Genomic DNA, 23,075 nt, shown 5'->3' with positions numbered 1-23,075 from the left:
GAGACCTCTAAGAATTTGAGACCTCTAAGAATTACATATAGGGGGAAACGGATTTCTGGAACTGTAAAAGACTCTTTGAATTTAGGCAGATGCCAGGCAGAGATGCATCTTATAGACTAACTAAATATGCCTGCATGAACCCAAGGTTGCTTCATTAGATGCTGTCTTTACTTTGGATTTAGTTCTGCAAAAATGCTAAATTCCCTTCAAAATTCAATTATTTAAAGAGATCCTGAGATTACTAAGTGGATTGAATCTATTATAAATAGTGTGTCCTGAACATGCATCTTCAACCTAAAATATCTTCAATTTGCAAACAAAATGTTTCTAATGTAAATTCTCTATATGTTACCACTATTTTCCATCCAGTTAAACGAAAGTTGATCTAAGCCTTTTTTAAAGTAAAATTTCTTAGCCTGATTTGTACTGTAGAATTCCCTATTGGTTTTTACTGGTTTATTTTTAAAGAAAAATGACATTTAAATTGACCTTACAAAATAAATGGAAAATTAGTTCTGGCATCAAAAATTGCATCAAATTTGCTATGTTGGGTACATTTGACCCTTAACTTTGCCTTGTGGTTGTACATACCCAACAATATATGAATCAAAAGAAAAAATATTAAGTAGATTGAAATACAAGAACGAAGTGAACATCTGAGAGAGAAGGGATGATTGAGATCCTTATGTCCCAATTTTGTTCTATAATATTTATGGAAAATTTTGGTGTCACTGAGGAAATTAACAGTTTGATAGCACCAGATGATTATGAGGTAAAGCCTTCTCTTTTTTAAAAATATCTGCAAGGGACACAGAAGCTCTTTCATTTCGTACATTCAGAATCTGTACTATGTTGGCTGATCTTGCCAATGCAGGGCACTTTGGCAATAACTACAACATCAGGACCCATAGAACTGCTGGCATTCATGAATATAAACTTCCAGCCTATCACCATTGACTTTCTGCCTTGTCCTGACAAGTTGCTGTAAAAACCCTTTGGAAATCAGCTGTCATGCAAGGAAGAGAGAAGGGAGAAAAAAAAAGACCTATGGATGGAATAGACGCTGCTTCCTTGGTGTCAGGAGGGTTCTAGACTGCTGGAGATATTATGCTGCTTTCCTTTTCCCTCGCTGTCTGAATTTAGAGATAAGGTTAATAATCCAAAAAGGAATGCCTGCACTGGCTGAGAGTTTTACAAGAGTTCAAGCAGGAATGTTGCACCATGTCAGTCTCCATACTGATTTAGCCAGTAGAGACCTGACACACATTTAGCAATTCAAAATACTTTGCATATGAGCAACTGCCAGTCACCTGGTGATAGTGATCTGAAGGTAAGAGCCTTTTCCATCAGCCGTCCCCTCCCTCTATTTTTAGGGAAGGTAAGTTAATATATGCATATATGGTTAGCAACAGTGAGAAAAAGACTAAGGAAAGCACTCAGCTAAAACTCTGTCCTAGGATGTATTCCAGCTTTATCATTTTTAATCCAGACAAGTTATGAATGAATGAATTTGTATTTAGGGAAGAAAACAATTTGCAATTGGGGCAAAAACCATCATTTACTAAAGGGTGGCCAGCCACAAGTGGCACCAGCAGCCTCTGTGTTGCACATGGCAGATCAGGGAAGGGACAGGTAGCAAAGCAGCAGATAAGGCAGGGAGTAGAAAGCGGAGCATCCGATCAGGCAGGGAGTACACAGCAGGAACTACAAAGCAGAGCAGCAATTTGATCACAGAGCATACCACAGGGAGCAGAAAGCAGAGCAGCAGATCAGGTAAAGGAAAGGGATCGGAATGGGGAAGTGTGGGGCTAATTTGTGGCACACCTGCCAAAAAGGTTGGCCTCCACTGATTTACTACATGAATAAACAGGACCTAGCACAATGGGGGCCCAACCTGTTGAAGACTTCCAGTTGACACAATACAAATATTAATTAATAATAGAAGAAAGTACAGCAAGCTACATCTTATGCCATAATGCTAAAATCACTGTCTTTAATATTTTTGACTGAGTGCATGTGTGTAGAAGTTTCAGAGAAGAGAGTGAAAGTGGGCTGGAACAAAGACAAAATTTACATTTTGATTTGTTCAAATTTCAGAACCTCCAAATGGCACATTAAATATCTTAATTTTTGTTTCCCACATTAGCAATTATTGATTTTGTTTACACTCTTGTGCCTAGTGAACTTGGTCAGATTTAAAATTGAGAGAGCTCTTCAGAGAACACGTTAGCACCAGTTTAAAGCAGCTCCCCCTCCACACCTCTATAAACTCACTCAACCTTAATAAATCCTTTCTTGGATATAATCCAAAAATAGCTACTCAGTCACGAAATCCTAAATCATTCATGCATGTGTATTTGCTATATTATCTTTCATATCGTATATAAAATATCTAAACACAAAGTAACATAACCACCAGAAAGTTCATAGGTTTTTTCTTTGTGGGTCATTATGTACTCTATCCTAGTATAAGTAGTTTACCGTGACAGTGGAGCTAGATTAGACAGCAAACACTACTAATCTCCTCATAAATTTAATCTTCATGATTCGTGTTTGGTTGTATCCAGATATGAACAAGTTTACATTAAAAAAAAAAAAATCAAACAATCTTTGCAAAGCATGTAAAGGTCAGATACTATGCAATTAGACACTGAACCAAATTTGATTTCACTTTCTGTCAAAAATAAATGCATTGTCAGTGACTCAGTGCTGGCTATGTATTCTGTGACTAATCTTAGACCACCATAAATAAGAAGCTGACAACAGCTATAAAACTGTTTCCATTCCCAACCATGAATCTCCAATTCCTAGTAGTTAGAAAACAATTCATCCAAACACACAGTTAAGGAAATGTTGACCTGATAACAACTAGCTTGTTGTAAATATAACTAAAAGTATCTACATTTAAACCAAATGTCAACATTTAAACAATAGCAAAAAAAGTTTGAGCTGCAATAGTTCTGGAGGAAGAATTCCAATTTTGTAACTGAGGAGTTTAGTCTTGCATTGATAAAACATATAAAAGGCACATGATATTTCAAATTAAGAAAAGTTTTTAATATTTTATTAATAATATCAATAATGAGGTCAATTACATGTAATATATAATCCATTATAAGAACTGCATATTGTTTGTACAAATAAGGGGTGCCAAATTCACCTGGGCTCCTGGGCTGGATCTGGATGTTGGAGCTCCTCCTGGACAGGATTTCGAATCTGGCAATGGCGTGGGAACACCGGGATTAACACAGCCATTGCTTGCACCCTGCTCCTACCAACACACAACTACATCAGGGCTTCTAGGCTGTGAATTTAGCAGTGGACCCTGCTGCTACCTGCCCCACCTTTTAATTCCCAGGCCTCTGGGAGCCCCATGGGCTGGATGAAAGAGCTTTGTGGATCAGATCCAGCCTGCAGACCTTATCTTTGACACCTCTGGTATATATTAATAAAAACATTTCATTAATATTATTAATAAAATCAAAATTAGTTTTAAAAAACCACATCTCCAAGTAAAAATATTTGTAATGTAGGGTCCCTCTAGACTGTCTTCCCCAGCCCAGGGTGCATTCATAGCATCTCCAAAACCTCTCCAGACCCTTTCTTTAGGGCACCATTGATTGGCTGCAACCTAATAATCTTCAGCTGATCCCAACATAAAACAGTTCAAGTCCAGCTAACCTTCCCTGACCCAGAAGCTTCCTTGCCAGAGCTCCCTGTTCCTAGGTTTTCCACAGTCCTTTAACAGGCTATCTGCTTGGAAGCCCTTCCGCTCCAGAGCTTGCCACAGAGGCCAACCTACTTCCTGTTACTTTGTCCCAAACAAGTTCTCTCAGCCTTTGTAACAGTCGTGTGCTCCTCAGTTTAGTCTGACAACTTGCAAGCTACTAGCCATGGTTCTATTCCAAACACGGTTCTGTCTCAGAATTGAGTGGGCCATTATCCTGGCCCCTGGCTTTTTGAAGAGCCTTGTATTCAACAGTGTTCTGAAGCTTATACTTACCGGTCTATCAACCCCTTTTCAAACCAGCATTTAAGTTTACATGTCACTTTGATCTTAAGTGGTATTAAATGTAAAGGAACTAAAGCACATGCTTAAAGTTTAGGCAGTTTGCTGTTTACATAGGGTTAGATACAGTCATCTCTAGTGACTTCACTGAGATGGGAGCCCAGTGGGAACATTTCTATTGACCTGAGTATGACTTAGACTGAACCTGAAAAAGACATCTGTAGATATATAAGTCTATACTTTGATACTTTCTAATATTTTCCAAATTTATAACTATGATCTAATTGTAATCATCTAATTTATTGTAAAACTGGCCATCTGACCAACATAGCTCTTTATTCTATTTCAAACTAATTTCACTAGCTATCCCAATAGCTGAGCAAAGATAGTCATTCATAGGTACTTGCTGAATAGTTTGGACAAAATTCTCAATTTATGGCCTGTACAGGGTTTGTTAAATTCAAATATTCACTATTTGTCATTTAGAACATATCTTCTAAGTCATTTGGAAGCGTCATCTTCCTTGAAATATTCGCATATGTAGTTGTAGGAAATGACTGATAACAAACAACAAAGGAGCAAATATTCTTGTTTAGATATAAATAAACTTGTTCTCATAGGAATGTGTATACTATTACAATGGACAGACATGCCCCCAAACATTCATGAGAACAAAATAAAATGCTCTTAAGCAGGGGAACACAAAGACTTCTAAAGCCTAGTCAAACAGAACAGCCAATCAGAATATGAATAAAATTTCATGAGGACACGTCTAGCAACAGTCTTCCAGCTGTGCTATCCCATTATCTGCTCTTTCCTCATTCAAGGCTTATTAAAGATATCCCATCTCACAAAGTCTCCCAGAAAAATTTTAATTCAAAGAATAAAGTCATCCAACAATTTATGTTCCTCAAAAAGAAAAATAGGTAGGGTTAGCTCCCAGGTCTATACAAATGAAAGAGGACAGAATAGAGATAAATGTTATATTTCTGGCAAATTCTCTCTCTCTCTTCCTGAGCCCCTTTCTAGTGTTTGTCTTGGATTAAAATCTTTCCAATAATTTCAAAACTATTACTAGAAGATTTTTGTCAGAGTAGAAAAACCTCACTTCTTTCATATTTAGGAAAATACTACCAGGGTACTTGTATTCCCAAAACATTTGACTAGTTCTTCTGACTTAAAACTTATTAAAAATGTTACTTCATATAATGCTTTTGAATATTTCCAAGGAAGTAATGTAAACAATAGATGTATATTGCTGTCTCCAGTTTACAGAGTGCTTCTTTGAAAAAAAACTAGTTTGCATATTTATACTGATTGAGAATTAAGTGATGAGCCTCTATAAGGGGGAAGGGCTGACCTAGACAAAAGGTTTAAGACCACATCTCCTACCTCCAGGAGAGTAGGCGATTCTGAATAGGAGAAGCAGAGATTTTCCTTCTCCCCTCCTACCCAGATCAGTTTATAACCTGATGGTTATTGCCCTCTCTTGGAGGTGGGAAATACATATTTGAATCTCCTCATGCTGAAATTCAAGAAAACTAAATGAAGACTTCCTACCTCCTAATGTATAGGCTATAGTATAGATACAGAAGATGGGCAACAACATCACAACTGGCTGTGTTGTTAAAATGAAATAACTGTGATTGTGTGGGGTCTGATCCTACTGGTGTTAGAAAGCCCTATAGGGACTTAGATGTAGATTCAGGCTAGACATCAGGAAGCACTACTTCACAGTCAGGGCAGCCAGGATCCAGAACCAACTTCCAAGGGAAGTGGTGCTCGCTCCTACCCTGGGGGTCTTCAAAAGGAGGCTGGATAATCACCTAGCTGGGGTTGTTTGACCCCAGCATTTGTTCCTGCCCACGGCAGGGGGTTGTACTTGATGATCTGTTCAGGTCCCTTCCGACCCTACTAACTATGAAACGCTATGCCATGTTGCTTAGTTTCTAGATCCAAATTGGCAGTTGGCAGACTTGATGTTTTGTTGCTGGCACTCAAGCAGTTCTAGGTAAATGCAGAACTGCAAGCACAGGTGACTTGGGATCTTTCAGATTGAACAGGAAGGCATCTAATGAGCTACTGATGCTTCCAGAGTTAGGCAACCATTCAACAGGCAATTTTTGAGGTACCTGGTTCCTGTTCAGGTGCCTAGTATCTTTTTGGATCTGGCATGCTGTGTACTTTCCCACTAAAAAAATTCTACTCATTTGCCAGTTATAAAGAACATTTGGGGATGTTAAATGATTTTATTAAATAACTTCTATTGTTGACATTCCAATAAGTCACAGTATGGAATAATTAACATTAAAATACAGGACATTATTTGCTGAAACACCTCCCCTTTAAGGCAGAACTGTCAGAATGAGAGTATTAAAGGAGGTGAAACTATACCTGACCTAACTATAGCTAATCAATACTGGGATTGGATTATAGGATAACATATGAAAACAAGACCTGGCATGGCAAAAGCTTACTTTTTCATCTTTAAATCCTACTGGGCAATTAAATTATACTCCCCACCCCTTGGACTCAGAGCTAAGGGCACTTTAAGATGGGGATGGATGAATGGGCCCTGTTTTTCACCATAGTAAACTGTGAATGAAATTGTGATTATGTTTTGTTAGGGGAAGACTCGGCGGCTGCAGTAAATGCAAGGAAGGCATCAAAGGTCTGAATAATTTAATTCCATTTAAATTAAACAACATGTGAACTGAATAAAAATGGTTACCTCTTTCTGGAAATGTGCTGGCATTACAGATCTGCTCTTCCCCTTCACCAGCAGATGTTGCAGCTCTTATTTTAAATTGGTAAGAAACATTTGACATCAGATGTCTGAAAGTGTGCATCGTGTCATAAAAAGAAAAGTTTGTAGAATTTCCTTCAGAAGTTATGATGTAATGAGTAACGATGCCATTTGACTTGGAAGGTGGGTCCCACTGCACTAGAACTGACTGCCAACTAGTTGCAGTACACTGAACATTCTGGACAATATCTGGAACTTAAAAAGTTACACAGGCACCAAAAGGTTAACATTGCCACACACTTAACAGGGTAATCACATTACAATATAATTAGAGAAGAAGGCACAATGCTTATAATAAGGATTAGGCATTCTGGTGACAGACAAATTGATGCTGTAATAAAAACACACTATCTTAAATGAAAAATGTCTTTGATGGTACTTACTAGAGGCTTTCTTCCCAGCAACTATGAACATGACTGAAATAAGGCTTGAAATGGAAACAGTCATAGCACATTAGGCTCCCTAAAACCAGCTATGTGCTACTGTGCTCCAACTTTATTCTCTTCTCCTCCCTTACACTCCCTTAGCCCGATTTCTCTTTGATGGTGTACTAAACCTGCAATCTCCTCCCCTGGAGTTACAAAAAGTTTCTATATTGCCCCCACCTCTTTGCATTCCCTACCGCATGAGTTCTTTTTAAGGCTCAGGTATAGCTTATGAAATGTAATAGGTAAAAACAATAGCACATTGAAAATGAAAAACAACAGGCTCTAATTTTTGGAACAACTGGTTAAATTCCCCCAGGGAAGTTAGATTGCTGGATTTCCAAAGTAAGAGAGAAGAAAAAATAGTGAAAGCTTCTTTTCTCTCTCCCCTGACATCATGTCCAACAATAAGGAAAAGACTAGCCCTGATGTACAGGAAAAGGAGAAAAAGATACTAAGGCTCTCCCTGTGAGATCAGAGTTGTAGAAACAAGGTAACATTTGCAGGTGGGGGGATTTTTTTTTGAGCAGATGATTAATTAAATAAGTTCAGTTATAGTTGAATTCCCAGTTAATCAGGAAGAGCAAAATGGGACAAAGTAGGAAGTTTAATTAATGAATGGCTTCTCCCCACCCCAAAGCAAGTGATCAGAATAGTTTAAAAGATTGGACTGATTACAAGATGTTTTAAAAAGCAGCACCTATTTGCCAGCTTTATAGCCAGCTGCTGGGGGTACTGCTTGAAATTTTAGTTTTTTAATGCTCCAAAATATAATTTTGCATATGATTTTGGTCTCCAAGTATTATATTTATATTACTTATGGTGTTACCAAAAGATGTATAATAGCCATGTAAGGCTCTCTTTTCAGTAGAGAATGCCTTCTATTTCCAGACTTCCACTGCCAGCTTGCAAACTGGTGAGATAATTATTAGATGCCAGGGAGGTTATATCGGGGTGGACCACTCTAGACATGTTCCATTTCTATATTTTCCCTCTAGAGTATCTACTGCTTGCCCCTGATGGAAACAGGATGCTAGGCTGAACAGATCAGTGGTCTGACCCAGTCTAACACCAGGCATACTGGGTACAATAAGAATGTCAACAGAGAAATGAAAATGAGATAGCTTTATGGTGCATTAAATTTGGAGAGTAAAAGGAAGAACACTGGTTCAGTTATAAAAGGAAATCTGCACAGGCAAAATTGAAGTTAATAAAAAAGAAATGTGTTCTAACCTGATTCCTTTGTTGTGAATTTGATGATGTTACTGAACTGATTGCCATTTCCAACTTTTGTAAAGGCTGAAATACTGATAAAATAAGTCCTGAATGGCTCCAATCCAACAAGGTTTGCCTCATTTTGTGAACCTGAAACATTCTTTCAGGAGAAGAAAACATTTGTTACTACAAAAGTAGTCCAAACCCTGTACCTACTGACATCAATGAGAATATTAGTACTGCACTCTTGCTTCTCCAATAGCCTGTTATCACGTAAAAGACCTAAGGCAAAGCAAAGTCAAGTTCTTTATCCTGATACACTTTATGTGTATGAACACATACTATATTTTGATACAAGAATGCACATTTCATTTACTTTTTCAAGAATCAATTTCTTTTCATTTTTTTCAGAAATACCGAGATAAATATCAGAAGAAAGGAGAGACTGAGAGCTTCTCTCAAATGCAGTAGTCAAGAAGCAGTGATTATATTTGTCCGCTTCTTTCCTTGTTTCTGTGGGACTGCTTAGTGTACACTCAAAGTTTTTAGTAAAACAACCCACCCAGCAGATCAATTACTACTAAAAAACACAGCTTCCTCCCCCGCTTACACTACCTTCCTCTTGTGAGGAAGGTCTGTCAAAGCAAGCCATTAAAATTGAATAGTACATATGCACAGTGAGACAGACACATATCTTCTGATAACTGTATCTCGCCATTTCTAAAACTATAAAAAAAATAAATGAAATCTCAAAAAGGTTAATCAAATGCACCTTTTTTGTTCCAAAATATAATGCATGTTTGTACCCATCAGCAGTATCATGGTAAAGGATTTGACCTTGAGAGCTAATGGCGCAGCCACTCTACAATACTACCCCCAATCTCTCTCCATTCTGTGCTACCTGCGTCACAACTACATCTCAGAGAAAGGGCAGGACACCCATTTGGTGGCAGTTTCTAGCACTGACTTGGTGCCAGTCTAAAGTGTCATTTTTGGCTAACTTTTGGCCTTCCTCTTCTCATCCCCTTCTCTCCTCTTCAAGAGATAGAGAAGAAAGAGGTAGTTAGCCATGTTAGTCTGACGTCAAGAAGAAAGCAGGGCAAGGCAGCACCTTGGAGACTAATTCACTCAGAAAGTCATAACCCTTTAGGTGACAGCCTACTTCTATCTTGAAGCTCCTGATGAGATAGAAGTAGGCTGTCATCTGTGAAAGCGTATGCATTTCTAAACAAGTTAGTCTCTTAGGTGCCACCCTGCCCTGCCTTCTACAAGAATTAGAGTAAAAGAGTTGAGTGCAATATATTTTCTGTTATCTGAGACAAAAAAATATTTTAGAGGGATAGGGCAGGACGTGCAAAAATACAGGCTCTCTCAAAAGAGCAGCTACTTCTGTGACACTCATAGCCACCTCTAGATATACCTTCAGAAATTTGTATTAGAGCTGCTCAATTCCAGCAGGAAAGTAGGTACAGGTTTGTCAAAATAAATCTCAGTTATAGGGTGCAGCTGTAATGTCCCTTCATGCACTGCTCTGCCTGTCCCACTGTTGCAAGTCAAGGAGCATGCTCTCTTGCACATGTAGCTTTTCTTGTCATGTGACATGTAGTGTGTATGACAGATATACATCAGTCAAGTGTGATGGAATCTGATAGAGGCTATCTGATGGTCTCTATCAAATCTAAATCTGCCTGCTGTCTCATGATGCACGTGATGTGCAAACCATTCTGGACTGACCCTGAGCACTGGATCTGGCTCTCAAGGCTAGTCTATGGACCCGATCTGCATTGGCCTCAGATGCAGCATGCATGTAGTGTATAAAGCTGATGTGTGCTGCCTGTGGTGCATCGGTCTTGTTCAAGACCCACAGGTAGCAAGGCACCACCACAGCTCCATGGGCTGGATCTGACCAATGGACAGAATCTTTGACACTCCTGAGTTCAAATGTACTCATTACTTCGTTCACTTAAAATGTTATTGGCTTAAAGGCGCCATTACAAAAAGCAGTCCTCTAGAGTTTCTATCCATTTTGCAAGTCAATTTAAAATCCTTTTTTTTTTTTTAACAGGTAATTCAGAAATGGTTGAATAGTAAACAAAAGAAGTGAAGAATCATAAAACGGGGGCCATTTCCCCCCCCACCCAATATCAAACTCAGGGTATGAAATATTGGCTGAGGGCAAGGGAAATAAATATCACGATTAATGAAATGCTGAATGTTCAAAAAAATCCTAATAATTTTTACCTTATTATTTTATCTTGATTAATTTTCTTTTTTTAATAAATTGCATGTGTCAGTTCATATACTTTTTATTAATACATAGCTAGACAGTTAAAATATCTTATATCATTTTATTCTTGAGATATGAGTCAGATAGTCAGAAATCTAATATGTATTTTTCCAAATTACCGAAACCCAACTAAATGTTGCAAACATACCTGAAAAAATAGGTTTTCGTTGTTGCCTTGGTGAATCTTGAAAGTATATCTCTTAATAACACCATTTGGCTGAGGACTTGGACTCCACTTTAGCCACACAGAATCTGCTGTGTAGTTGACAACAGTCAAATTCTGAGGAGGTGCTAATGGAACTGAGAGAGAACATGCTAATTAGTTCAAATACATTTTTCCAATTTAGGCAAATACAAACAAGCAATGCAGCAATGGAGATTTATAAGTGTCCGTACCTAAATTTACAGAACCTATATTATGTTACTATTTTAATAAAGGTCTTAGAATTTTTGCAAAGTCTAAGTAGGAAGAACTATTCTTTCCTGTCTATCTGTTGATGTTGTACCGCATTTAAACAAAAACATTTTTTCATAACTGGTGAAGTACACCTTTTTCATTTCTCTGTTGACATCTGGCAAGAAAACAAAATAGACAAACTTACCGGGAAATATTTATACTTGCTACTTAAATTTGCTTGTACTATGGCAGCGTGAGATGTATCATTTGAAACAAAGAAAGACGTAGAAAAAGTTTCTAGGAGGTTAGGAATATTTTAGAGGGTCTAAGGAATATTTTCCTTGTTTTGTTTTTTTTCCTGCACAGGGCAGATATGGATATTGGTTGCTTTATTTTGAAAATCCTTGGGTTATAATGCCTTCCAAAGGCAAAAAGAAATCATTAATTTAGGGATAGTTCCACAGTCCTGAATTAGCCCTGCACTTTTCAACAGTAAAATCTACAAGCAAAGGCTGGAGAAGGAAAACTCAAAAACTATTTCCCCTACAAAATTCCCTCTTTCACCAGGATGTTGCAAGCTTGGCTACCAAAGAAGCTGCAGCATGTCTTGCCTGAACTGCAAGGAGTTTAGAAGATCTGCCAGGGGCCACAGCCACTTACAGCCAAGCCCTCGATTTCCACACCACCTTGAGGGCCACCTGAAAACTCTTTCCTGACCTCTAGGAACCCCGCTCCTTACTCCATGCTTGGAGCCTTACTTAGAGCTGTGATCTGAGGAGTACAGGGAAGGGAAATATGTGGTTATCTGTTTAAAAACTGCAAATTCTCTGATTAAACCCCCCCAAATCCACATTTTTCCACAATTAAAATAAAATGCCACTATATATATAGGTATCAGTTGAACACCGTGTTTTACTGATATATTTACAATTTTAAAGCTATTTGGAAGCTGACTGCTCCCTCAATCACTATAATAAAATACATTCTAAATACCTACTAATTTTGGCAGTAGATTTTTGGTTTTTTATAATGGAAAATCAGAGTTCTCCCTGCCCCCTTCACACACCAGGATGCAGTGCTCCAGCTTCTGGCTGCCATTGTCAGGAGGCTCAGGCAGGGGGGTAGGGGAAGGGAGCCCCCATCATGAGGACACCCCTCCCTCCCCACCCCCCAGCCCAGAGCTTACTGGCTAGGGTTTTGGAGGGCCTGGGCAAGGTCTGTATGTCAGGGGGACTCCCAGCCCAGCTCCCCATCTTGGGAACAAGGCACCCAGCGATGTCTGTTTGCCTGCTGAAATCTACAAATGTGCCAACAATGAATTATTTCAAAAGCTTCATGAAGTTACACTGCTCTGTTAGAAAAAGGAAGCAGTACCACAAGATTTCAAAGATGCTTGGTTTGAACGATTATATAAAAACAAAGAAGGGACTGTGACTGTAGAGGTATCTCCCTGTTGAACTGCACTGGAAAATTGTCACTCGCATCATGCTCCCTAGGCTGAAATTTCTATCCTGAAAAGACTCTACCCTGAAAGTCAATGCAGTTTTCACCCAGGATGATCTACCATTGATATGATATTTTCAGTGAAGTGACTGCAAGAGACGTGTAGTGAAAAATCAATACCACTGTACATAGATCTGATGAAGGCCTTCACCACCGTCAGCAGACAAAGCCTTTTTGCTGTTCTTAAGAAACTGGTGTAGCCCAGGTGGTACTCAATTTATATACTCCTTCTCCAAATGAAAGGAATGTTAGCAGGGCAGGAGCACTGGGGAGACGTGGCTGCTCAGCTGGATGCAGCTTTCCTCCTCCCCTATACAGAGCAGAGTCAGGACATGTATTGGGACTTAACTATGTAGAAGTTAATAAGAGATAAGAAAGTTAAAACAGGACATATATACAGAGGATATAGGAACCATAGGCAATATATATACAAATCAATACAAATACTCTATATACAGGTGAGAGAGCAGGTAATCAGAAAGGGGAGTCTTAGCAAACATTATGCATTCTTATACTGTAATAGGGTGCAAGGTTTACATAGCATGAGGCACAACATTTACGAAGCATGAGGTGCAAAGCCCAAGGAAGAGAAAAGGCAAGCTGCACTAGGGTAATGTTGGTGACCTGGGGCAGAGGGCCCCCCAGAAAGGGAAATGGGAGCACCCTGATGTCCCTGCAGCACCCTACTACCTTACTTAAATAACCCAGTGGGTGGGGCTTTAATCCCTAACCCCTCTCCCTTGCCTCCTTGAGGGGTTTCCCAATGACTTGCCCCGATGAAAGGGCCTCCTCCCCTGTGGGAATTTCCTTCTTGGGCAACTCACACTCCTGGGACCCACAGAGGCTCTCCTTGTCACCTGCTTGAGCATTTCCTCCCTCTTCAGGGCCTCAGGTATTTTGGGGGGCTCTCCCAGCCGGCCTGCTCATGGCCTTGTGCACCATTGTGTGCACCGATGGCCCTGCCTTGTGCAAGCTGTGGGAGACCCAAGCCGCTTTGTGCAGTGCTGGAGTCTCAGTCTGCTCCCGGGGCCTCTGTGCACTGATCCATGCACCAACGCCGTGCTCCCTCATGGTGGGACTGAAGGACACGGCTGCTTGCTGTTCCTCACCTGGCGAGTCTCTTCAGGTTCTTCTGGGGCAACCACTCCATCCTGCTGGCCAGCTCTTCATAGCCCTCTTCTTGGTCCCTCATCGCAGCCACCCAGGTGCTGGGCATGCTGACTTTTTATTCTCTTTGGAGGCTCTGCCCCCAATTACGAACAGAACAGAGAGAAAGGGGGTTATAGTCCCCTCTCTGGTCCGACTCTTGACCTCACCCCTGGGTAGGAGCAGGGCAAGCTTTTCCCCTTACCTTTCCTGATTGATGGAGAGTGCCCCACCAATCACTTAAAACCTCTCCAAAGCTGGCGCACTGGGCTGCCGCCAGCAAGCCCGCCGCACTGGCTTGTCCTCCCAAACTGTTGAACATCATTTGCTCATTACATTAAGGTATAAAGGCAACTGTAGTCTATGAAATGAAAGAATCAAATGCCTTTGAGATCAACAATGGGGTGAAATAGGGGTGTATCTCAGCCCCTGTGCTTTTTAACATCTACTTTTCATTCCTGCTTCTTCATGCATTAAAGGACAGCAATGATGGCATTTATCTTCAAACCAGACTAGATGGAGGCTTGGTTCAACATCATAAGGCTTAGAGTGAAAACCAAGGTGAAAGAACTGGTTCTGAAAGATTTCCTGTTTATGGATAGCATGGTCTTGGTTTCCCACAGTGAATCTTCCCTGCAAAATGTTTCGCACAGATTTATGAATCATGCAAGAGCTTCAGGATGGCAATTAGTCTCAAGAAGCCTGTGATTACGTACGAAGGTGTGAAAAAACCAATACCCGACACCACTCTGGAGTATAAATCTCTTGATGTCTGACAGTTTTTGCTACTTGGGATCTACTACCAGCAGAAATTTCAACCTGGTGGGCTATTACAGAAACATGGAAAGAATAGCAGCAAATTATCAGCTAAGGTGAAAATACAAATCTACGAGACTTGTGTGCTGTCATCCCTGCTTTATGGTTCAGAAACGTGGACTACATATGCCAGGCATATCAAGAAACTGAACAGCTTTCACATGAGATGTCTGTGTAAGATCCTGAAAATAAAGTGGGAAGACAGAATACCTAACACAGAGGTATTGGAATGTGCAGGACTGAGGCACTTAGAAACCACTATTAAAAAGAAAAAAGTTGCAATGGATCATGTCAGGAGAATGGGAGAAGACTGTATCCCCAAGAGATTTAAAAAGGTTCTAGAAAGTGGAGTTGCCTTCAAAAGTAGTGCCACAATGTGTGCAAAAATGATATGAAGTTGGTCAACTTCAATATAGAAAGCTGGGAGGAGTGCATGGTATCCTGTCTGATCTAGAAAGAACACCTGGCACTGGGTGCAGCTCAACATGAAGCACCTTTAATTCAAAGGATGGAAGCAAAGAGAGAAAGAAGAAAGCAGCATGCTTTCAATTTGGATTCCAACTTAGACAACATATAGATCTGTGAAACTTGTAACAAACTGTGTCACTCTCAAATAGGGCTTGTCAGCCACAAATGGATTCATCAGGCATCTGACTAGACCTCTTATGTGTACAACAAGATCCTATTACTACATCCATCCAGGGTCAACTTAGAGCAGGATATGCCATTTTTAAAGCGCTTTATATGCCATGAACGTTTGTTCTGTTACAGCTGAAAAGCGCTTTCTTCATGCTTAAAGTGTGTTAAGTGTAACTTGTGTACGTAGCCATAGTTTTTTCACATAGCCACTGTGAAAAGAAATCAGTGTGAGATTGCTGTGTGTAAGTCTATGGGAAACAATCTCACCATATGTTCTGCAGTTCTAATACCTAAGCATAAGATGGACTAAGTAACATTGGTCCAACCATTGTAAAGTCTTATAAAGCAGTCAAAAACCCTTCCTTAACCTTCACATCATTTATAAATTTATGTCTGGACTGTAGAATACATTCACTTATCTATCACTCACCTGATTCATCTGTGTAAAAGAAAAGTGTAGCATATGGACCAAGTCCTTTTCTAGTTCTTGCAGCAGCAAAAAAACTGTACAATGTAAATGGCAAAAGGTCTTCCAAAATTATGGAATTATTGGAGGTAAAAAAATAACTACTCTTTCCTGGTTCAAGTAAGTTTAAATCATAACTTATTATGATACCACTTGGATGGAGTGGAGGATCCCATGACAAGAGAACTGAGGTAGATGAAAGATTTTTAAAAGTTGTGATTATAGGTGCAGATTCTGGGACTGTAACAAAGAATGAGAAAACAAGTTGTTAGTCTACAAAAAGGATTATGGTGAAATGCAATTTTTAGAAATTGGTTAACTTGAAATTCTTAATGCTAGGTACAGTACTATTCCCTAGACTCAATTCAATTTTACAAGAAATCAATTAATTTAGTGGTTAGACAATCCTGAACCTACCATCTTCATCAGTTTTGATGTGCAGAACTGCAGTGTGAATTTCAGAGAGTCCCTTTTCTGTCGCTGGAGTGATTTGCAGAAGATAATCGGTATATTTTTCCAGGTTATCAAAAACCATGCTCGTATTATAGGTAATGAGAGACAGTATCTCACTGTGATTCTGAATATTCCACAAACTCAGAGAAATGTAGAAGAGCACGACACCATTTGGCTGAGATGGTGGAAGCCAGCTTACATTTATAGCAGTTGAAGAAATATTTTGGTAGGTCAGACTTTCAACCGGACCATCTGGAACTATGGTATGTTATAAACACAAGATAAAGATATCTGTTATTATAATAAAAATAAAAACGGTGGCTCTCATAAATGTAATCTCTACCATACTATACTTAATATCTTATTACAGTCTCTTCATGTAAATATGAATATAACAACCTTTTTTTGATCACTTACTTTTGGTTACCAAAATATAAACCACCTAGAAAGCGTTTGCATCTTATTTTGATTACTAAAAATGACAGCCTTTGTCATAATTTTAGGAAGCTTTCCTCACTGCTTGTACAAAGAGAAGAAAAGCTCTCTCTCATATTGATTCCTCTCCACTACGAAGAAAAAAAGACTCAAGTCAAATGTCCTTTAGGCAAAGAAAAACATTACACTGTGGTAACATTTTTTTTCTTCATAAAAGGGCATTTATAGTTTAACCTTGTAGTTTAAAGGTCAGGCAAATGAAAAGCTTTGAAGTACATTTTAGAATTTAAAATCAGCTGTTTACTTACTATCTTGATCTGTATACACCTCTATTACTTCACTGGTTTTGTTTCCATTTCCAAAGGCAGTACTTGCAGTTAACCAAAGAGTATAGTAGCTGAATTTTGCCAAGTTGTCTAATACTGCAGACAGAGATTTATTATCAGCACCACTGTCAACATTATAACTGGTGAAATTCTAAAAGAAAGAAAGGATAAAAACATTATCCTTAATTAAAACAAAAGAAAAACAATTTAGTATTTCTTTACCTCCTTTATTTTCTCTATCCACCCAACCACTGCCCGCCTATAGGGGCTCACCAAACCATTAAGGACGTTAACCAGTGCTTGGACTCTGTATCATGATGACAGTCCTACAGCTGTTTGTTCAATGAAGTCAAATAAATTATTACGTTTTTTTCTCCTGTAGGTATTAGCTATACAGCTGGCACTCTTTCCAGCTTGGCTTTATAGCTAAGTGCTTAATTTCTATTTCTTTTCTTACAAGGAAATCTGTATTATTCAACAGAATAACAACAAAGACTGTATTAGTTATTCATTATTAATAAGTCCATAGGACTTCTCTCAATTAATTCCTGTTTGAACACAAGCACATATTTCAGGAAATTATCCAATCTCAATTTTAAAATTGCTAAGAATGGAAATCTACCAGAACCCTTCATAAATTATTTTAAAATATCCTTACTCTTAAAATTGTCCCTTATTTATAGTTTGAATTTGTCTAACTGCAGCTTCCATCCATGAATATGTACATCAAAAATTTTAAGGCTGCAACAGTTAAAACTAAATTTTCAATTCTATATGGGCTCCCAGCAGAGGGAGCTCATTTCTTTGCTTGTAATAAACCATTTTGGAAACAAAAAAAAAGTATGGTTTTAGCATTTCACTTAATTCAAGAAAACTCCATGGGTAAAATCCTTAGCCGGTTTAATGGAAGCAGAGCCAATGCAATTCTGTTGTAGTCCAGGACGTAAGGATCCAAGTTAGAAGGCACATGCTGCATGTATGCATTCAGGACCTGCCCTACAGGTACATCCTGTGCCCCAGCACAGCATGAAGGGGTTCAGACACCAACCACAACCACTATTCCCCAGACACCCTCCCTTACGGAGCACATAGCATATATGACAGGTGTCAGGACTGATACAAATCTTATATTTAGGGACAAGTAGGATTTGACTCCATGGCAATGAGATTTTTTCCCAGAATGCTAGTCTCTAGTCCAACCATGTGGGTTCCTCATAAGTCCCATCCTACCAGGACCAACATTTCCTTAAAGTAAGTCTTGATGTTATATCTATTTTTTTTTAATAACAAGAAGGTCCTTCTTTATATCTCAACAACCAGCAGGGTAAATAAATAAGCTTGTATATGCACATTTTAGGATAAAATACTGTACTGAACTCATAAATGCAATGAAAATACAAAAAATCCCATGTGAAACAACATGTTTCTCTTGAAGGGGTACTTTTTGCCAAGTTCCTGTAAGAATTGCCAGTTTTATAAACAAATAATGACAATATCTAGCACAGATATTCATTCATGCAAATGATTTTGAACATATAACTGATTTCTTTATTCTTATGCAGACATGTCTATTTTACTTTCACAAATAACAACAGACTAAATTTCTCATTTGATTTCAATAGCATTTGAATGTCAGAGTCTGAGAACAATTTCAACTGAAGATTATTAGTGCTCACAGAAAATAAAATATTTGCAGCACCTGTAGCTAAGTCTTCCATAAGAAAGGGGGCGCACATAAGCCATACTTTTGGGCTTGTCTATATTAAAAGAGGACATTAATCCTATGTCTGAGCTAAGGAACACATTACCAAATTTAGACTGAGCCAAACCCTTCTTTCCTAATCTAGATGCAAGCTGACATATTTTTTTTGACATAACTAATTGCTGTCAGTGTTGTGGTGGTGGGTAGCCTTACCTTGCAATAATGCATGGTGAGGTGCAGAGAATCAGAAGTAAGGTATTTAAATTAGATTTCTTGATATCCAGTTTAGGACAGTAGAGCATCCCTTGTGAACAGGGAAATATTGCTCTATCACATTCCCTTTGGTTTGATGCAAGTTATATGATAATTACCTGACTGGTCAAAGTAAAATTTCAAAGTACTCTACTGATCACAGGACATACAAACCACTTACCATGAGATAAATTATTTACTTCTCATCAGATGCTCCACTGTAACAACTTGTGTGTACCTCTTCCCCCAAGATAACTGGAAGCTAATGCATAGCAGATTTGCCCTCTACCGTACCGTGGAGCAAAAGTGTACATGGGCAGTTGTGATGGGGTAGATGAAATATTGTCAATCTCCACCCTTATTTATTTTATAGTAACTTGCTCTTGTGCCCATGTCCTAAGGTTGTATTTTGTGTTTAATAAGAGTTTAATATGCTTTAACTGGATCCAAATCTCATAAAAGGCTTTAAAAGAGTTCCTTTATATTTTCCCAGCTGTTGAGTATAGAACATATCAATGAGTCAACCTGAAAGCTATAACAAAGGGCTACTTGGTGATTCATTGAAAGGCTATTTAGAAGGGAGACCTTTTACTCTAACAACCAAAAGACAAGAAATTAGGATTGTTTCAAACACATAAGATAATAAAATATTAGAAAAGCATGCACAGATAATGAAGGGCAAGGGTGACCAGGAAGAGCTATGCAGGTGCAAACTGCAAAATAATGAAATTTGCAATAATTGTATCCTCAGGATGCAACAGTGTCGGAAGCTTAGCAATTGTGGCTGCAGATGAAAGCAAATTGCTTAGGGTCTCTTGGCAAACTGATGTTACAGCTAAAAAAAATTCTGTCTCTTCTTCCTTCTTCCATAAATTAAAAAAAAAGTTTTGGCACAGCAAATTATCAGATTATTAAAAGCAGCTAAGTTTAAGTAATACACACAGGCCATGAAGACATAAGCGGAAGGCAATATCCTTCTCACCCCAGAAAATAGGACACATTTCCAACTGTGCAACATTATCACTAATATATAGATATCACCATGCTTCTACGTACTCTGCATTGTTTCTTTTCCAGTCTCTCCCTCACTCTCTCCCTCTCTGGGTTAGTCTTCTCTGTACTGCTAGCTCAAGTTAATATACAAGAGACTTCAACTGAGCTAGCTTAGTGAGAAAGGCTATACTGCCAAGGCTAGCTCAAGCCATCGTCATGTGATTTCAGGCGCGCGCGCGCACACACACACACACGCACACACACACACACAGTACCAACTGGAGTGACTTGCCTTCTGGACATTTTTCTGTACCTTTCCTTCCAAACTTTTTTGGAAGTTCTGGGACAACTTTTTGCCCCTCCAGTCCTCATTGGTTATACTGGTGTTTGATGATTCATTACAATGCACCACCTCTGCTTGTGTTCCATGTCTGCATTCCAGTGGCAGGACTGAGTTCCATCTCTGAACAGTGACTGGGATCCATAGTCTTTTCCACCTGGCTTCTAGTCTTTCTCCCTGACTTGGAGTAGAAAAGGTGGCTGGTAAGAAGCCAAATGCCCAGGTTCCAGAGGTTCAACCTTGCTTCCTGCTTAACTCTTGGACTTTCTGCCTAGTATGGGTGTGCAAAGTGGGCCCTATTCGATTTGGATTCAGCCCGACTTAGGGACAGTGATTCGATTTGTTGATTCGGATCACTGTACCCGATTTGATTTGGCCAAATCCGAATGTGAAGATTCAACGCTGATTCACAGAATCAGCAACTCGGACATAGACACAGCTTTAAAAGTTTTTTCTACATACCTTGAGGTAGCAGGCGTGACTTGTGATTGCTGCGATGTGGGGTGGTGTCCCACAGGAGTGTGAGGGGCCCTCCATGCGCTTGGCAATGAACCCGCAAGTGGACTGAAGTATTTCCAGTCCATTTCCAGGTCTGCTGGGGAGCATGCTGTGGGCCCCCCCCCATGCCTCCCCAGCTCAGTGATGGGCCACAGGGGGACCCCGGGTGAACCCCCCCACCCAGAAGGCACCAGTCACCAAGCTGGGAGGGTGCAGGGGCCCCCCAGTGTGCTCCCGGAAATGGACTGGAAGTGCTTTTGGTCCACTTCTGGAGCTGCTGCCGAGTGAACAGCAGCTTCTGGTCCATCCGGAAGTGCTTCCGGTCCACCCCATGCTCCTGTGGGATGCTCCATGCACCCCAGCATCTCAACATTCATGAGCCCCTGGCTACCTAGAGGTATACAGAACAAACATTTAAAGCTGTCTCTATGTCCGAATCGCCGAATATCTCCGAATCAATTCGGAGGGTTCCAATTCAATTTGGAGAGATTAAAGGGTCCTCTGATTTGATTCAGATTTGAAGAATTGGGCCGAATCTCTGCCAAATCGAATCAGGGACCAAAGCTTCGTTCAGCCCTGCTGCCTAGGCTGGAAGGGCAGGCTGGCTGGTGTGCCCTTAATCACTGTCCCTATTCAGGAAATCTTTCACTGTATGTAAATGTATTGAGGTAGTGATGCTAACATAAAATTATGTAGCAACCCCTTCCCCTCCAACAGACACACAGCACTCATGGAAACAAAGGGAATGAATTTATTAAAATCTAAGAATACAATATGACAGCTCTATGCATTTAATTGTGCAACAGCAACTAATCACTGTCAGCTGATTTAATCTTTGTACTGTGCACCAATGAAAAATATTTTCAGAGCAGCTGTTTTAGGAATTAAGCACCTCCACAGTGAAAACTATCTTTCTGCTTTAAACAGTGAAAGCCAGTAGCAGTCCACTTCTGGCATAGGGAGTGATGCACATTAGTGGTGCAGTGCCATGTCACGTGTACGAGAACTTTGCACGGTGAAGGCTCTTATCATCATTTCACTACATTGAGATAAAGTAATGAAGCCAAACTTGAAGTGGGGCTCTTTCTTCCCAGAGGTTGTTGGCAGCAGCTCATGGCATCACGGATGAGAATTCACAGCTGCAGGATGAGTCTGGGCTTGGCCCTGAGGCAGTACTGGGACTGAGTTGTTCTGCCAGCTACTAACTGATACCAAAAAGGCAAATATGGATATTTGCTGCTGGTTCACCTCAGATTGGTGGGGGCCTTGCTTTCATATTGCACATTCATGGAAGAAGTATGTAGTGACTAACTCCCCTACCACCAGCATTCTCTCAGCTTCAGTATCAAATCCATATTCTTGCTCTAATGTTTCCCTCTGAAGCACAAAACCGTGGCCATGCTTCCTGCTATTGTCCCTGTACATCTCCATTAACCAGTACTCCTCTGTCCCCTTCTTTTTCCTTTTCTGGACCCTGCTGCAAACAGTCAGAGGTTTTCTGGGTTGATGGCTGGGATTCAGTTTGGTTCTATAAGACAAAGAAAGAGCACATGAGTAATCTGTCTAAGATAACAAGCAGTTTGAGCATAGGTGAGGAGTGTAGGGGGGCACCAGGAAAAGTAGAAGTGGCATTGAAAGAACGTGCTCAAGTTATACTAGTCCTTCTGAGGAAAGTGATAGAATCATAGAAAATGAGGGTTGGAAGGGACCTCAGGAGGTCATCTAGTCCAACCCCCTGCTCAAAGCAGGATCATCTTCAACTAGATCATTCCAGACAAGGCTTTTTCTAGCCTGGTGTTAAAGATCTGTAAGGCTAGAGATTCTACAGCCTCTCTGGGTAACCTATTCCAGTGTTTTACTACCCTCCTAGTGAGAAAGTTTTTCCTGATATCTAACCTAAACTTCCCTTGCACCAACTTGAGACCATTGCTTCTTGTTCTGTTATCTCCCACCACTGAAAACAGTCTAGCTTCATCCTCTTTGGAACCACTCTTCAGGTAGTTGAAAGCTCCTATTAAATCCCCTCTCAGTTTTCTCTTCTTCAGACTAAATAAGCCCAGTTCTCTCAGCCTGTCCTCACAAAACATGTGCCCTAGACCCCTAATCATTTTCATTGTCTTCTGCTGTATTCTTTCCAATATGTCTACATCCTGTCTGTAGTGGGGGGGCCCAAAACTGGATACAGTACTCCAGATGTAGCCTCAGTGCTGAATAGAGGGGAATAATCACTACCATCAATCCGCTGGCAAAACTCCTACTAATGCAGCCCAGAATGCTGTTAGCCTTCTTTGCAACAAGGGCACACTGCTGGCTCATATTCAGCTTATTGTGACTGACCGCATTCCTGCATACTGTCTTCTATCCTGT

General features: G+C 39.9%; 1 protein-coding gene and 1 long non-coding RNA gene across 7 annotated transcripts in view; both read right to left on the bottom strand.

The window, feature by feature from the left end:
• Positions 1-603, bottom strand: part of LOC109295757 — a 6,110-nt gene extending 5,507 nt beyond the window's left edge. The window contains exon 1 of the long non-coding RNA XR_002096826.1: positions 23-603. This is a non-coding gene — a long non-coding RNA (uncharacterized LOC109295757). The remainder of the gene's footprint in view (positions 1-22) is intronic.
• Positions 1-23,075, bottom strand: part of PTPRQ (protein tyrosine phosphatase, receptor type Q) — a 245,877-nt gene that overhangs the window by 89,340 nt on the left and 133,462 nt on the right. For all 6 annotated transcript variants that reach the window (XM_019514795.1, XM_019514789.1, XM_019514790.1 and 3 more), the window contains exons 37-42: positions 16,906-17,074; positions 16,127-16,420; positions 15,674-15,949; positions 10,891-11,042; positions 8,474-8,615; positions 6,741-7,010 (exon numbers count right to left, since the gene is read on the bottom strand). In XM_019514795.1, coding sequence (XP_019370340.1) covers positions 6,741-7,010; positions 8,474-8,615; positions 10,891-11,042; positions 15,674-15,949; positions 16,127-16,420; positions 16,906-17,074 — 1,303 coding nt within the window. The remainder of the gene's footprint in view (positions 1-6,740; positions 7,011-8,473; positions 8,616-10,890; positions 11,043-15,673; positions 15,950-16,126; positions 16,421-16,905; positions 17,075-23,075) is intronic.

This window comes from Gavialis gangeticus, unplaced genomic scaffold (genome assembly GCF_001723915.1).
Source record: "Gavialis gangeticus isolate Ggan-Ray unplaced genomic scaffold, GavGan_comp1, whole genome shotgun sequence".
NCBI lineage: Eukaryota > Metazoa > Chordata > Crocodylia > Gavialidae > Gavialis > Gavialis gangeticus.
The sequence above is the reverse complement of the archived record's forward strand: the minus strand, read 5'-3'. Positions and strand labels throughout refer to the sequence as shown.